The sequence below is a fragment of the Cydia pomonella genome, chromosome 8 (assembly GCF_033807575.1).
Source record: "Cydia pomonella isolate Wapato2018A chromosome 8, ilCydPomo1, whole genome shotgun sequence".
NCBI classification, from domain to species: domain Eukaryota; kingdom Metazoa; phylum Arthropoda; class Insecta; order Lepidoptera; family Tortricidae; genus Cydia; species Cydia pomonella.
The window spans coordinates 4,063,221-4,081,421 of NC_084710.1; the positions used below are offsets into that span (position 1 = coordinate 4,063,221).

Below are 18,201 nucleotides of genomic sequence, written 5' to 3' on the forward strand. Positions count from 1 at the left end.
ACCATTTTCTATTAATATCGCTGCCAACTTAGCTCTTGGTCTGACTCTAAACTCGCATGTGAGTTCTCTCACCGACTACCCGAGCCGTTATCCTCGGCCCTCGAACGAGTCGTTATTAAGCCAACATCACTTACCTCGACATCACTTTACGACGTGTATCCGCTTTTCTACGTTAAGCCGCGCTGTAAGGACCCCATTCGCCGTCCTTATCACGCAACTCACCCCTTTAAAACGGAACGCTGCCCCAATTCGCTTCATTTAAGTTTCTTTTGCGTTGAGGCTTACAGGAGGTTAATTTAAAATGCTGGAGGTATAAACATAGACATAGTTATATATATATATACCCTGTTTTTTTTTAATTCCGTTAACTTCGGGGTATGGATAAGTTACGTTAAAGGAAAGTAAATAGCATAGTTAATATTCAAAAAATTGTATTTTTTTTACTGTGACATATCAATGTCATATCGAATATCGACCGTCCGAGATAGTACGTTCGTTTTGTAGTAAATGTATAAACTCGTACTAAACACTAATCAATATGTAAACAGACCATAAGGCCTCACACACGCCTCGCCTGTAAGGGCCTTATAAGATAAAAATAAATTGTTGATTATCTCCGAAATGGAGTTAATTATAATACCGGTGCCTTTAAGAAAGTTACCTTATTTAAGCTCAGGAATGCACCCTTGAAATTAACAGAAATAAAAAAACACGGTGTATATGGATTTAACTTCTTGAATAGTAAGCGACGTAAATGTGTTTGTTGTTTGTCATAATAAATTGTCATTCAAATAACTCGAAAACATGTAGGTATAATGTTTGTCAGACATAACAATTGTAAATCGCCCAAGTAGACCTAATATTATGTAGGACGAAAGTACCTACACGTATGGATGCATATGTAGATGTGCACGTACATATAAATAATTAAATTCGGATCCAAATTAGAGATAGCGCTTCGAAATTAGTTTCCTTAAAATGCTTCAAGAGGGCTCTCTTTACCTATATACTTACTTTTTTCTTTGCTCTAATTCGTGTTAATCAAAGGTGAAATCACATTTAGCGGGAAAATCTTAAACTGACATCTGATAAACATTTATTATTATTATTATTATTTGTATCTCCGTTACAAACTCTCGGGTTTTTAAGCCCGATCATTTATAAGGCGTGCGTGGGGATATAGATCCAACACGTAGAGGCCGTTTGGAGAGCTTTGATGTCATGTAGAACGCCTGCTGGAACCCATTCATGTGTACATAAATAGATACCCATAAACCGGTTTCACCAGGCATTGGAGGCTATTGCAGAAAAATGGAAAGAGTCCTGGTATATGGTTTGAATTTGGGTGGAAAATAAGACTGGGCTATTGCTAAGGTTCCGGACACCTGCCATAACATTGTGATATACAGTGTTATCAAGGCAGGCGGTGACTCGCCACTCGCTAAAAAACTTTTTTTAAATTACCCATGCCATTTAGTTTCCCTAAACGTACTTACTCATGCCCCGAAGTTAACGGAATTCAATAAAAACACGGTGTATACATATAACTCTTCTTAAAAATGAGCATAACGCATAACATGAATTTGTATCTATAACATGTTATGTTTCCGAATACGCCACCAGCAATAAGTCAATACGACACGATTGCAACGCAGATGCTATTACAATTTATGCGCGAACCGAGACGAAGTACCTGCACTTTAAACCAAGCCATAAACAAAATTACCTCACGGTCCTATAATGCGCTTAACTTATCTTAAGCCGACCGGCGCTACGCGAAAGGAAAACAGGAAAATCCACTTTGAAACGCCTCCGGCTTTGTCCTTACATAATCACGCTTCGTGCTTGCATTCCGCTTCGTTCTTACGCCGCTTTATATAGAACTTATATTTGAACAGTTCGACTGCATTTGTTTACTTGCAAAAAGGTTCTTAGATCGTCTACGCTGTCCTAGCTTCTCATTCAACTGTTTATTCGCTGCTGTAATGTAATATTGCAGCAGAAGTTTAGTAAACGATATTGAAGCTTTATTTCTAATAATGTTGGTGCACGGATATTAATTTTCTTGGTATTCTGTTCTGATATTAGTCGGTATTATTACTTAATGGAAGTTTTTAATAATAACTTTTATTGTTTCCTTTACTGTCGCAGCCCAGTACTCTTAGATTCTAAGTAGAGAAAAAAAAATTAAACTACAAGAAATTAGAGATTGAACAAAACAGTTATTATAATGATGTATTTTATCTGTTATACATCACTTTATAACAATTTAATAAATTTAAAAAGATGATAATTTTCTCATGCGGTTTAAAAAATATATAATACGACGGAAAATATTACAACTAGACAAACAAAATATTAGCAGAATTAGAAAAACTTACCGATTTGGAAATTTCCATCGCGTCCCGACACCTGATTTGATTTTGTTTCAGCGCAGCTTGTCCATACCCGTACCTAAAAAAAAGCAAACTATGCAAAGGCCTTTTTACATCGCCAATAAAAGAACCAATTTAACAATGTACAAATGGGTAAAGCCCGTTTCACGAATTCCCATCGAGTTCACGGCACTTGAGATTGCATTCTGGCGGCAAACTGATCCGGTAGCACGGATCAGGCTGTGCATTCCCATCGGTTACACGTGTGCAGACAAAACAAGATTTCGAGACAAACTGTATAAAGGCAAAGAGAATTTGAAATAGAAGTGGATTGTCAAAGAAAACTTTCTAGGCACAGTAAATTTACTGGCATATTTCGACACATGATTGAAATTTTTAGAACGCCATTTGACTATGATCTTTATTTTTTAACTGATATATGTTAAATTTGTTAAATATCAACAAATGGCTTGCATTTCAATGTTTGCTAAGCTTCAGGCCATAAAGTATGGGAATCTGTTCCAATACTTGGCAAGTGAGCAAAATGAGTTCCAATACAGCTGCTGCGCGAAATAATGGAATCAGTATCGGGCTCACACCGGGGTTACACGCGATTGTTTGCTTTATCATAAACGTCAATTAGGATAATTCTTACACATTTTCATATGGATTTACAGTGTTTGCAGTGTTGACTGGCAAACCGTGGACTTATATTACAAATATATAAGTTTCACCAATGTTCAGTTAAAAGTATTGCTGTTAGTTTTCAATGATATTATGTATAACTATAGATAGGATATAATCATATATAAGGAGCACAAAAATACTTCTATTGTAGATCTGTGGTGCAGACCATGTACAATGTTTACTATCTAAATTTAACTTACCAGTTTTACTATACGTAGCTGTACCCGGAACAAAAACCAGAGTTTTATAAATAATATATTATAAATCACAGAACATAATCACAAAGTAAGTTAATAACACCGATTGAAAACACTCGTTTTCTAAATATCACTCATTTTTTCTATTATAATGTATATTGAACACAATTGCGGGATAAATATAAATGTAACGCGTCAAACTCACGTCAATGATTTGTGAAGTTTTTAAGTATTTTTAATTCATAGACAAATTCCAAGTGTCAGGCTAATCGGCCGAGGACAAATATTACTTGGTGTCAATCAAGGGTTAAAGTTAACAATTTAAAATTATAACTATTCCCTGCTCCTTAATCTGACCAACACTTTCGTGCTAAATTCGTAATCCCGTTTTATGGGGAACTATATTGACGTAATGCTGGCAAATGCCTTCGTGGCGATAGCCATTAATTAAAAAAAATATATATATAATTCTTAAATAATGTACGAAATTCAACTCCCACGAATCAATTATTAAAATAAATTATTGAGCTAATTCCATACCATTTTCTCCAGGAACGAGAAATTCTACACGTGTTGCGACGAGCCATACCTGGACATCACGTTCAACATCACCATGCGGAGGAAAACGCTGTTCTACACCGTGAACATCATCATCCCTTGCATGGGCATCTCCTTTCTCACCGTGCTCACATTCTACCTGCCGTCGGACAGCGGAGAGAAGGTATACTAATCCACAATCTTAAACCAATTTACAAGTATGCGTGTAACTGTAACTGCTTACTAATTGTTAGTATTAAGTAGATAACACATTGTTCTACACTGTGAATATCATCATACCTTGCATAAAAATCTCCATCCTTACCGTACTTACTTTCTACTTGCCTATTTCATGCGATGTATGGGTTAGCATTAGATGGGTTGAAAAGCAAGTTACTACGTAGTGAGCAGTTGCTTTTCTACCAACCTGATATTTTCTTATACTTGAGCTTGAAATTAGGGTAGCAGTTAATATCTTGTATTTAAAAATCAAAACTATAACCGTTTGTAGATAAACAGAGCAGGATTAAAAAATAAGAATGGTCATATGATGCTGAAAAATTTACTAAAGTTTGATTTTTGTGCACGCGACTGGAGATGGATGTGCGTGGGAGAAACATTGTTTTACCTCAAGTGTTCCTGTACATTAACAGTTTGAAAACATACACAAGTATAGATTCTTATTAAATCTGTAGTCTATGGGAGTCCCTTATTCTACTGAAAATCACCAACTGAAAGATACTTCCACTTCGATCTTTATCGCATGTTTAAGTCCCATCGCATAAAACTCATTACGTTAGGTAACGTTTGCTTTGAAAAGTCTGAAAAGTTCTCTGTTTCCAACCGTCAAATGAAAAATTCCACGAAACGTTACATTAAATCAGAAGTTTATTAGGTCAAACAAGGGTAAAACAAGTTATTTAATTCTTTGGCCCAATTTGCAAAAACCACTTGCGTTGCGTTTTGTCCCATCGCAATAATCTTTCAGCGTTATTAATCTGATAATAGAGCCTTTCGGTGGGGAAGGAAAAAGTCGGTGTTATTGTCAGAGTTTAGGGTGGCTAGCCTATACTTATAGAATTATGTATAATACCGATATTTACATTCTAACGAACGACTGAATTCTGTACTCTTTAGTTAGCAATGTATCGAATATTTCATGCAAGTTCTGTAACCGTCTATATGGGGCTTTAGAGTCGTAGCAAGCAGCTCTGCACATACTCTGCAATAACAAAGTGTTGAAGTAAAGAAACTTCAAATTTATTCGAAAATATGTTGTTTATTATGAAACTTATTTACCACACTTTGTCTACGAAACTAAGAGACAGACTAGCAGATTTTTAGGTAATTTAAAAAAATGGGTATTATGTCAACAATGTCGGTCATGAAGCGAGCTTAAATATTTAAATTAAACAAATGGCCGTAATTGTGTCAAAGTGCCTAGCAGTAATTAACTGATGGCTTCATTAAATATTTTAAATTAGTCGAGTCAGCCGCCATTGAAAGCTGCTAAAATCAGGGTCTCGGCACGCCTCACGCCGTCGACCGATAATTTAACACTTTAGGAGGCCGATTTTAATCTCAAAATTTAACTAAGGCTTTTATTTGGTTTTGACTAATTTGACGATCGCTCAGGTTGATTGGTGTGCGTGAAATGCATTCAGAGCCCTGTTTTTAGGCACCTTGCTCGTGGTGCACGTGAGATACCTAATGGCATCAAAAACAAATTATTAATACAGATCTTTAGGAGTCAAATCATTTAAAAGTTCATTATAGTGCCTAAAGAAGAGACGCTTTTCACATCGATATCTCTATTGCACTCAATTTATATAGCTGTCAAGCTCGCACATTGACATTGACAACCGGCATCATGAACGGGATAGCAATATAATTATGCAAGTGCAATAGAGACGTCAATAGGTGGGTCAATGTACGAAAATCTATAATTTATAAAATATATCTTTAAATCGTCTTTGCCTTACCAAGTTAATTCAATACATATTAAAAGATTATAAGATTATGGTTAGCATCGACTTGCGCCATATTGAGCATTTAGGCTAACTTCTGTTAGAAGTACAACTTAACTTTAAACAAATTTTGTAATTTTTGGCACGTGGGCGGATATCGGAGGATCTTGAGGAAGCGAGTGCTTCATATCGAGTATATTAGGAAAGTGAAATAAATAAAAGCTTAATTCACTAGCCTGGAGCCCCTACTAATTGAGGACAGCGCCACCTATGGGCTGTATTGGAAACTATGTACCTTATTAGATGCGTATTGATTATCGATTTATTGACAAGCCATCTAGGGTTCGAGTAGGTAACTTCACAAGTTAACAGTAAAGCATCCTCTGTTCAGTACCCCTAGTGTAACTTTGATCGACATCATAACGTGACGAACGCGTTTGCGTTAAGTCTCATTTTGTATAGGATTTTGAGTTTCCAAAACGTCCCGCTTGGCGCGCTCTTTCGAAATCCAATACAAAATGAGACTAAACGCAAACGCGTACGTCACTTTGGAAATCGAATTTATTTACACTAGGGGTACTGAAGGCAACATTAAATTAACTTGAATGTTAACCGCCACGTCCACCCTGGAACGCTTTTTAATTCAGCGGATACATTTAAGTATAAACCCTTAATCTGAAAGGATTACATTTCAGAAAAAAAAGCACCATTACTGTAATTTTCCGCTGCAAATATTTCCATCGAGTTTATACAAAATTCAGATGAAAGAAAACGCTTAAACGAGCATTGAAATTTTAAACCGAGACGTTTAGCCTCTTGCTGTTAAGGAAACCATCGCCTTAGGGAGCGCAAGTTGTTAAGGTGCTTTTCTATTCTCGAGCGAGGACTGGATTGAGTTTTTATTCAATCGGTGATGAAACAAATGACTGCTTCTGTTCACTTCGCTTATCCTGATCCCTCTTTCAAATTTATATTTAAAAGCATGACATAATCAGATAATATACCAGGTTCAGGGTTCAGGTAATATGCCGAGATCGAAGAGTTGGTGGCTGAGCCCAATATCATCGGCGTAACTAAATCCCACAGACTTCGCTGGCTCGGTCACCTACTCAGAATGGGGGAGGATCGCGTAGTCAAGGAAGCGTACTTGAGGCGACCAACCGGCCGTCGACCGATCGGGCGCCCCAGGTACCGCTGGTGTGATGTCGTGGAGGCGGACCTGCATCGGCTGAATGCCGATTCATGACAGGAAACCGCGCTGGATCGGGACAGGTGGCGTTCTCTCGTTTCGGAGGCCAAGATTCTTTTTGAATCGCTGAGCCAAAGCAGTTAGTTAGTTAGTTACCAGGTTTTGCTGACAGACTGCTCAGACCTATACTTAGTCAGGTTCATTTTGTTAAATCTGACCAGTTTCTGAGAGATAGTTTTATGCATTCATTTATACAATAGATATAAACAGACGTATTAATAGACGTATCTAAATACTTACCTCTAAAATAGCCCCTTGAGGCATCGTATCAAGGATTCTGGCGGTGTTTCCCCGTTGTATCGCAATGCTGATACGTTGTGCGAGGAAACTGCCAGCTCTTCGGTCACCAGTTACGTCAACTATTCCTTTCGCTATTTGAGGGTTGTTTCCATAGTAAAAATTGTTCATATATTTCTATCTATTTCACAGAACATGGGCAGCCATAATAAAATTACTCTTATTTATTCTTAAAACAAAAAACTAAGTAATTTTTTTAACAAGCAGAAACGTATGCGAACGATGCTATTAAGCTTAGAATAAATTTAAAAACGGACAAATTACTGCCTTGGGTGAAACTTGAACTCACGGCCTCTGGATCGATACTCTAGCGCTCTGACATCTGAGCCACCAAGACCTCATTTAAAATTTGGTATTGATTTTAAATTTATTCTAAGCTTAATAAACTAAGTATTTATTTAAAAAGAACAACAATCTCAACTTCAGACATTGAACCTAAATGTATTCAGACATTGTACCTAGTCTAAAGTCTTATTGGTGCTAACCCGGCAGAATTTTGATACTTGATAACATCAAACTTATCGTTAACCCGCATTACACCAAGATTTATTACCTCATCTCAGCCTTCTCCATGCACTCTCATTCCTCCATAGATTAACCAAGACCAAGTCGTCTAAAAGCGGTAGACTAATGATAGCTGTCCACACTCGATCCTCGGCTCATCGTCATTAATAGCCGCGGTCCGTAATAAATGTGCGTCTAAGTAACGGCGCGAACAACGCTATAACGACGCTGTTATGACATCGTGAAAAATTACAACAACTTTATTGGCTTTCTTTGGTCCTACTTTGAATATGAATGTCATGAAAGGAAATCATGATCTTATACATAAATCTTCTTTTTTTAATGTAGCATGTTCCATGAGTGTATTCTCATTTGTCCTTACCGAGCACAGATGGGACTATTCCCATGTGCAATCATATCAATAATTCCCATCTATTCCCGCCTAATGAATGGTGACGGTCACGTGGGCAGAGTACAAATGGGAATACACTATTTATTTATTTAATAGTACAAAAGGCGGACTTAATGCCACGAGTCATTCTCTACTAGTCAACCTTAAGGCTAAGCAGAGAGATTGTGAGCGGTGCTACAATTACAACACCAAAGGCATATCAAACAAAAATACATATAATAACATATATATACAAATATAATATACACATTCACTATATATTAAATAATAAAGACGATACATATGAAGCTAATAAATATGCATTGATTCCATACTATTCCATGTGATAAATCAAATAAATATTACAGGGACATTCTTACCCAAAACGTCCCACTCAGACAACGATATATATAATTATATTTGTTTTAATACTACGTCGGTGGCAAAAAAGCATACGGCCCGCCTGATGGTTAACGTTTACTGTAGCCTATGGACGCTTGCAACTCTAGAGGAGTCACATGCGCGTTGCCGACCCTAAGACCCCCGCACCCTCGTTGAGCTTTGGCAACCTTACTCACCGGCAGGAACACAACACTATGAGTAGGGTCTAGTGTTATTTGACTGCGGTTTTCGGTAAGGTGGAAGTGCTTCCCCAGTTGGGGAAAAATAAACAAATTTTTTAAATTAAATTTTTGTCTGCTCTTGCTTTGCCACTTCTAACCCTCTGGGTGTAGCCCTCAGGAGATCTTCCTCAGTGCACATCGTTGAGCACAAGGAACATTCGATCATGTGTTTTGTTATTTGGAGGACTCCACACTCGCAGAAAGTATCACCTTGTCGGCCAATACCCCATCTCAGAGGGTTATCTTTTGACCGACCAACTCCCGTTCTAAGTCTGTTAAGGGCTTTCCATACTGCCCAGTTTTCCTTTCCCCCTGGAGGCAGGAGTTCCGCAGCTGGTATGCGTGACAGTCACAGTGCCCATACCTCTCTTTTGGTCGTAGTAGTTATACTTAAATATTACGTATTATATAGGAAACATCCATGACTCATCACACAAATAAATGTCCTTACCGGGATTCGAACCCAAGACCGAGACTTAAGTGGCAAGTATGAAAAAAGCCCTTATCACCGTTTTGTCATGATCCAATAAAATATGTCGACTGTTGGGCATTTAAATCTTCTCCAACGCTAGTCACACAACCTTGCAACCTCGTTCAGAACACAAACCGTTCCATATTGTTAAAATTCGTAACATTCATTACAGACAAGATACATTATTATTGTTTGGCACTCGATCCGCGGCGGCTCATCACGTCTTTACGAGCGAGTCCAGTAGATACGTACCTAAATGTGGGTCTAAGTAACAGAGCCAATATTGCCATATTTCTAGATCCTAACGATTTTTTGTATATAAACAGACACGTTAAATACTCTTTTTTATCAAGAAAGTGTTTTGAAATACCTGTATCTAAGTACATAAATACATATTTGGGACTCCCGAATAAAACCCAACTTGCTAAACTCAATGCAACTCGCTATATATAAATCAAATAAGTATTTAACTTTTTCAGTTGAAACTGTCGCAGAGACATTGTGTTAATGTTATATCCAGTAAATTATTCACTAGAAGACTATCTTTTGTCCTAGAAAAAAAACCGTTTCTTTTTACAATATTTATTTCAAAGTTACAGTTTTCTATACCAGTTACTCTCAAAAGCGCTCAGCTCTACAGTAGTAATAACGACGTCATTACGCGGTAAACATTTACACCAACTAATAAAATTTTCTTATCCTTTACAGTCAGCTGCAGATAGAGGTAACCCCCCCTGCATACAATCAGTCTATGCATGAGGTGACACCTCTCTCTGCATTTGACTGTACATAACTAATCACGTTTCATATTATGAATATTATCACTTTTTACACGGGTAGCATAAAACAATGAGCACTATTCTAGATACCCGATTCAAACGCAATTAACTAGTCCCAACGCAACTCACTAGCCGAAGCTATTCATAATACTAGATATAAACTGTTTCTAGCCATTACAAGGAAACAAGTTTTTCATAACTGTTACATAACTTTCAGCCCTGCAGTAATAACGACATCGTTATGCGGTGAAAAATTACACCAACTAATCGGCTTTCCTTGTCCGTACTTTGAATACATAATGACAGGAAACACTGCACCATCGATCAACAATTCTTATCATAAGTTTATACTTATCACGTTCATGTGATGGATTTCGGTCACTATGCTAAGAGACCGTCGACAATGGGCTTAAGATTTGATTTATAACGTCTGAGGTTGGATTAGATTCAACTAAGCTTGATTAGTTTCAATGCAAATAAAGTCCCTTAGGTATTTAATTCCTTATAGACTGTCAAAGTACACACATTAAGTAGATTCTAGGTACAATGGGTAGGTAGAATAGCAATTTGATATTACATGTAGTAATGGAAGCGGGGTGGTGCGCTCACGCACACATACATAACAGAGACATATTTTTAAAGCTATCAGAGAATACTTTTGACACAAATTGATTAATTTGATTAATTTCCTTAAAATTTGAATAAATATAACCCATTTTACAAAAAACCCTTGTGCCAAACTGTAGGACAGTTTGTTGGCAGAGGAACAGGAGGAGAAGGGAGGGGAGGGTGGGTATGTACCTATAGGTTTTGAGCGCGCTGAAGAAATCAGCGATTTTGACTTATTTCTGCCCTTTGTGTTTATTGATTTGATACAGATTGATTTTCCCGACTATGAACTTCATATCTTAGAGGTTTCACTGTTCTATGAAACAAATTGGTATATACATTTCATTTCATTTATTCAACATTAAAAGTCATGTGCATTACAGAAGATGTTAGTTGAATGTAGTCAGTTCATGACACCCGGGTACTCCACCTGCTTTCTAATAAAAAAATAACAAATAAATATATAGGTACAATGCGCGCCTAAGCGTTATAAGCTCTGTAATTCTGTGTTATTTAATGAACAAACAAACAATGGCAATGCAACCACGCTTGTAGCATTGAATTGAAATGAAACCCATACGAATCGAGCTTTGACTAACCGGCGTAATTTGTAGCGCGGCAAGTGGGTAATGCGATCTGCAAATATACGGCCAGATTCGAAGTTTGGGATACGTCAAATATTAGGTCTAGATACGATATGGATCGGATATGTTTGATGAAACGTCACTTTAGACACTGTGAGCTTGTCTCCCTCCCTGGAGTGTCGAAAGTAGGCTTGTTCGAGCTCGAGCTGCTGAGGTGAAAAATATGTTACTCGTTAGAATATTGTAAGGTGCACAATTTTAGAGAATAAGGTGCAAATCCTGTTGTCCCGCCTTACATGAACCCAGATCGGAATTGATAAGATGTAGTCTGAACAATTACGCTCATATTTTGTTTCTGTAGGTGTATGTAGTAGGTGTTAAACTCAACCAGGTGTCGTGGCATAAAATTACCTAACATTCATTTAAATCACAAAGTGATGTTAGACACGTGCAAAGCAGAAAAATTCAAGTACATTTGCATGTTAAATAAACCACGTGAGGACTCAATTTAAAGCAGAAACGTTTTCCATATAGATTTTCGTACCCGGCCCCTTGTTGTTAACTCTATTGCACGTGCATAATTATATTGCTGTCAAACTCGCACAGTGACGTTGACAACCGGCATCATGGGCGGGACAGCAATATAATTACGTGCGTGCAATAGAGATAGAGAGAGAGGGTAGAATTATTTTGATACTAAAAGATTGTTCGATACATAGTACGTAATTTAAAAAAACAATAAAGCGACACAAGCGCCAGTGTAAAATCACACTATTTAGGCTGCCCGAGGGGAAGATGAGCGAAGATGAGAGGAGATGCACGGGAATTTAATAAATAAATAAATATTATGGAACATTTTGCTACTGGTAGATTCCTGCACGCCTTCGTGAAAAGACCTTAGGTGCTAAGTCCAATCACGAACATCACCCTCAACTTACCCAAAGCCTACTGAACCCCAACCTTATCAAAACATACCTGAGTGGGGGTTGCTTTTTAAATACAACCCAGTCCCTTTTTATCAATTTTCTTTTTCGCCGTTTGTGTTTATGTCCCTTAATAAACCCTCGTTTATTATTCATGGCTGTAGATTTATTTCACCAATATATATTCTGTCTCACCTCTAGCCTTCCTTTAATGTTTAATGCAGTATCTATTTTTAGGTACGTTGTTTTTACTGCGTTGATAGGTACAGATAGGTGTAACTTAAATGACCATTATATTACCTTTATACTTTATTATAACGCGATACTTACTTACTACTTAAGGATGACCTGTGCTCAGGCCGAGGCGTCCGACACGTCATTTTTTATGACGGCTGATCGGTGATCACGTGGTGCTTTCCATAGAAAACGAAGCGCCAGAAGCTCTGGCCCGGCCCCGGCCCGGTCCAGCGTGAGTCATCCTTTACTTGGCTGGCGCGATGACCCTAAATGAGCAGACATAGAAGTGTTTGTGGCAAAATAAAGTGATTGACAAAATAAAATATCGACATGTCTGTTATCGATGTTACCTTGACGTTATAGATATTTTTTTAACATTGTATATTAAGAAGATAGCTACCGCGGAATACAAAACACATTCGATATCTTCTTTGATATATTGGTAGTTTTTTATTATTTTTGGCACTGTACTATAGTTTACGTTAATTATTAGGTACTAACTATATGTCATAGCAAAAGTATGTACTGATTTTTAATTGATTTGAAGTCTTGAAATTTCTCGGTAATTGACAGCTAATAGAAGTTAGATCTTTTAATTAAAAGTAGCTTTTAGTGCACCAGACGACGTTTTTATAATTTTGTGGCACACATCTAACATTCGCTCGGTCATTCAAAGGCTTTAATGCCCAAGTATTGATTTATGAAACAATAGAGGATTCAAGATGAGTCCGTAAAATGCCTTTGATTGCGGCTTTACAATACTGATAAAAGGTCGCCATCGTACTCAAAAGTCCCGTAATAAACCGCCGGTAACACTTAACGTCTGGTAATGACTTGTGCCTTTACAAGACGAGAATTCTATCTTACATCTTTAGCAATAGGAATGACTTACGTCTTTGTCTCAAGAGAGTAGTAAAAGTTGCTTCGGTCGTTAATCGTCGTGGTAAAAGGCTAATATTTGAGCTGTCCACTTTTCTCTGAATTGCTCCTTTTATTTGAATTTAACGTCGCAAGGGGCGCCGCCGTAACTTAGCCATTTGAAACGGGAATTCGCTTATAATGTTTTCTCTTACCTTGCCAATCCTTTTAAGACGTCCTTCATCTCGCCTAGCTATTCGTATCGGTCCAAGGTTGATTATAGAACAAGCGATTCATTTGTACTAAAAGGATTTATTAAAAGTTTAATTTTTGTTACGAGCATTTTTGCATTATCTTCAGCTATGAAAGTAATCCAATTATTAAGTAGATAGGGTTTACTTTATTTCAAAGTGTTACTAATCCTGCAAAGACTGCGACAGACTTTTTTTTTTTATACTACGTCGGTGGCAAACAAGCATACGGCCTGCCTGATGGTAAGCAGTCTCCGTAGCCTATGTACACCTGCAACTCCAGAGCAGTTACATGCGCGTTGCCGACCCTAACCCCACACCCCTCGTTGAGCTCTGCCAACCTTACTCACCGGCAGGAACACAACACTATGAGTAGGGTCAAGTGTTATTTGGCTGCGGTTTTCTGTAAGGTGGAGGTACTTCCCCAGTTGGGCTCTGCTCTAGATCTGGAATGACATCTGCTGTGCTGTGCCCTACCACACAAGGCGAGATGACATTCACATTGCCCATACCTCTCTTTTGGACGTAGTTTAAGGACATACCCGGGTCCAAAGACTAGCGACACCTCTAAATATTTAATATATTGATAAATAAATAAATACTATGGGCTTGTACTATGGGTACTAGGCGACAATATACGTACGTATATCAGATAAATGCATACTTATATACATAGAAAACACCCATGTCTCAGGAACAAATATCTGTGATCACACAAATAAATGCCCTTGCCGGGATTCGAACCCGGGACCATTGGCTTCATAGGCAGGGTCACTACTCACTAGGCCAAACCGGTCATCAAAATGATGTTATATAACATCGTGTGACCTAGTGGGTATTTGTCATATAAATTTTATGTCATATAAAGCTATAGAGGCTAGAGGTAAGAACAATCGCTTATGGTAGAACTGTTGCTTAAAGTGTCCAGCTGGCAGCTGTAATGGCAGTTCCAAATCTTTCCGGTGGCGCTAGGGTTGCACAAGGACATGACATGAACTTAGACGTTATTGACAGAGTAAAGTACACTGACAGTGTTTTTTTTTATCCAAAGCAAAAATTTCAAAATCAAAATCGAAAATCAAAGAGCTGTTAGGTAACAAACGTCTCTTTTGGACCCAGTGCTTGACTGGTAGAAAATGCCTTAAGGCATTAAGTCCACCATTTGTACTTAATATTTTATGTGCAATAAAGTATAAATAAATAATTAAAAATTTGTTCGCGATGTATTGTGGCGCCACCTATTTAAGATTTGTTGATGGACACTTTTCATACACATAGGTAGATCGTTCTCCTTACTTCTATCCTCCATAATAAAAGCATTTTATAAAATAGTCATATGTTATAAAGGTCAAATATCGAATTGCCATAACTACAAATTGGCCGGTCGTATTCGATTTACAAGATTTGATTCCAGCAATAAACTTGATCCTATAAGCGGAAATAATTATTAGTATACCTTTTTCTTATATGTCGCAAGACGCAAACGAAAGTGACGTGAAATTTATTTTTCATTTTTCACGCTCTGAAAGTGGGTCGTTATTGCTCTATAAAGTGTGCACAAATAGATGCGTTTCTTTATTTTCCAACCACATGTTTGTAATTTTTTTTAAAGATAAGCAATTAAAATTATGTTTTAAATGGATTTGTTTCACAATTTCCATTCTGATTGTTAACTCCCCATTCTATAAATAACGATACCTTTATCTACATTATTCATTGAAAGTACCCTCAAGAAATACTATAAAAGATTATACTTAGTCATGTTTGTTTTTAAACTTATTTATTTTACTTTCCTCGTATTCGAAAAGAAAAGTAGAGTGTCTAACTTGGGTGAAAAGCATCATTTCAGCCTCAGACTATTGGCGTTCTCCCTGCGGTCGAGCGCCAAACTACCTCAACTGAAATAAGCGCCTTATTCATCCCTTGGTTAACAGTAATACTTCGGGAACGAAGCTAGAAAAATTACTCAACCTAATAAAATAAAACGCCGAGACTAGAACATGAGGGACGTGTTCTTTTTTAGGGTTCCGTAGCCAAATGGCAAAAAACGGAACCCTTATAGATTCGTCATGTCCGTCTGTCTGTCCGATTCTGTCACAGCCACTTTTTTCCGAAACTATAAAAGCTATACTGTTCAAACTTGGTAAGTAGATGTATTCTATGAACCGCATTATGATGTTCACACAAAAATAGAAAAAAAACAATAAATTTTGGGGGTTCCCCATACTTAGAACTGAAACTCAAAAAATCTTTTTTCATCAAACTCATACGTGTGGGGTATCTATGGATAGGTCTTTAAAAATGATATTGAGGTTTCTAATATCATTTTTTTCTAAACTGAAAAGTTTGCGCGAGAGACACTTCCAAAGTGGTAAAAAGTGTGTCCCCCCCCCGTAACTTCTAAAATAACAGAATGAAAAATCTAAAAAAAATATATGATATACATTGCCATGCAAACTTCCACCGAAAATTGGTTCGAACGAGATCTAGTAAGTAGTTTTTTTTAATACGTCATAAAAATTTAAAAAAAAAAAATTTTTTCATCAAACCCATACGTGTGGGGTATCTATGGATAGGTCTTCAAAAATGATATTTAGGTTTCTAATATCATTTTTTTCTAAACTGAATAGTTTGCGCGAGAGACACTTCCAAAGTGAAAAAATGTGTGTCCCCCCCCCTGTAACTTCTAAAATAACAGAATGAAAAATCTAAAAAAAATATATGATATACATTGCCATGCAAACTTCCACCGAAAATTGGTTCGAACGAGATCTAGTAAGTAGTTTTTTTTTAATACGTCATAAAAATTAAAAAAAAAAAAAAAATTTCATCAAACCCATACGTGTGGGGTATCTATGGATAGGTCTTCAAAAATGATATTTAGGTTTCTAATATCATTTTTTTCTAAACTGAATAGTTTGCGCGAGAGACACTTCCAAAGTGAAAAAATGTGTGTCCCCCCCCCCCCCCTGTAACTTCTAAAATAACAGAATGAAAAATCTAAAAAAAATATATGATATACATTACCATGCAAACTTCCACCGAAAATTGGTTTGAACGAGATCTAGTGAATAGTTTTTTTTTAATACGTCAATAAATTAAAAAAAAAATTTTTTCATCAAACCCATACGTGTGGGGTATCTATGGATAGGTCTTCAAAAATGATATTTAGGTTTCTAACATCATTTTTTTCTAAACTGAATAGTTTGCGCGAGAGACAGTCCCAAAGTGGTAAAATGTGTGTCCAAAGTGGTAAAATGTTGAACAAGATCTAGCAAGTAGATTTTTTTTTAATACGTCTTAAATGGTACGGAACCCTTCATGCGCGAGTCCGACTCGCACTTGGCCGCTTTTTTTATATTAAACTATAAAACTTAAATCTAAAAATAAATAATACTAAACTTAAAATAAAATACAAAAAAATATCCCCCTGCGGCATGGTGCCGTAGATACTGGCAACATTTCCTCGCTGTATTGCAAGACTATATATTTTTTATATTTACATATGAGGAAATCACTTTAAAATTCGCATGATATCACATATATCTCTTTATTGTTAAACTTTTTATATTCGTTACAAAAGCCAGTGGCAGAATAAAAGGCCCAACCATTATCGGTTCGGCTGTAACTCCAACAAACGTTTAATGAAAGTAGGGCAAGAATACAAATGCGACGTGGACGAGTGGGGAATGTTTTACTTTTATAATTTGAACCATGAAGTAAAGCAAATGAAACCATACGGTTAGTTGTAATACGTCCGAACTCTGCGTGGGCAATGAATCGAAAGGGACGGCTAACTTTTTGGTATTTTATTGCGTACTGATAATCCTAATATAAAATATACAAAAAATCTTTGTATACAAAATGAAAAATTTATTGTTAAATATAGAAAATATAGGTTACAAATTGTAGTATCTATTTCTTTTTTATAAATGCAAACGTTTTTTACTGTTTTTCGTATTTCCTATTACCAAATTGACTTATGTCCATTCCTTATTATATTATTTATTGTTTTGTAAACATATAAATGTAATTCAACGAATTATAGTACGTTACAACTTGAACTTTATAAACTTGACATAGAGGTATTCAATATGTAATCATCGCAATTTTTTGCCTATGATTTTAGTGTTTTCATAAATCTAAGTAATAGCGCGCGCACAAGTTTTTTGGAGAAATCGCGAAACGTCTGGTTGACGTAACTGGTGACCGAAGAGCTGGCGGCTTCCTCGCACAACGTATCAGTATTGCGATACAATGAGGAAATGCCGCCAGCATCCTTGGTACAATGCCTCAAGGGCCTATTTTAGATATAAGCTAGTTATAGTAATCATCTGTATATATCCATTATGTATATTGTTATTGTCAATAAATGATTCTTTAATTTCCAGTAATGTTTAAGTATATTTTTAGTAAATTAAAATTAATAATTCCATTCCATGCACATTATAATACAATCAATTTCTTAGGTCAGGAATTACCCATTTCGAATACATATACATTTCCAGTATGTATTCTACGAGTATTGCGCGAGTTATATACGTAGATACCAGTCCGTTCCGTCACGGATGTAAGCTTTTAAGTAAGCTTTTATATACGAATATCGTACATTACATCGAGCAAGGGATAATAAGTGGTTTACCGCAAAAAGGGATGTTGTG

General features: G+C 36.7%; 1 protein-coding gene and 1 long non-coding RNA gene across 3 annotated transcripts in view; both read left to right on the forward strand.

Annotated features, from left to right (window-relative positions):
* Window positions 1-18,201, forward strand: part of LOC133520264 (acetylcholine receptor subunit alpha-like) — a 120,593-nt gene that overhangs the window by 61,991 nt on the left and 40,401 nt on the right. For both annotated transcript variants that reach the window (XM_061854639.1, XM_061854640.1), the window contains exon 5: window positions 3,812-3,980. In XM_061854639.1, the coding sequence (XP_061710623.1) occupies window positions 3,812-3,980 (169 nt within the window). The remainder of the gene's footprint in view (window positions 1-3,811; window positions 3,981-18,201) is intronic.
* On the forward strand, window positions 5,652-9,114 carry LOC133520276 (uncharacterized). Its single transcript, XR_009799741.1, has 2 exons — window positions 5,652-6,770; window positions 7,112-9,114. It is a non-coding gene; the product is annotated as an uncharacterized LOC133520276 (long non-coding RNA).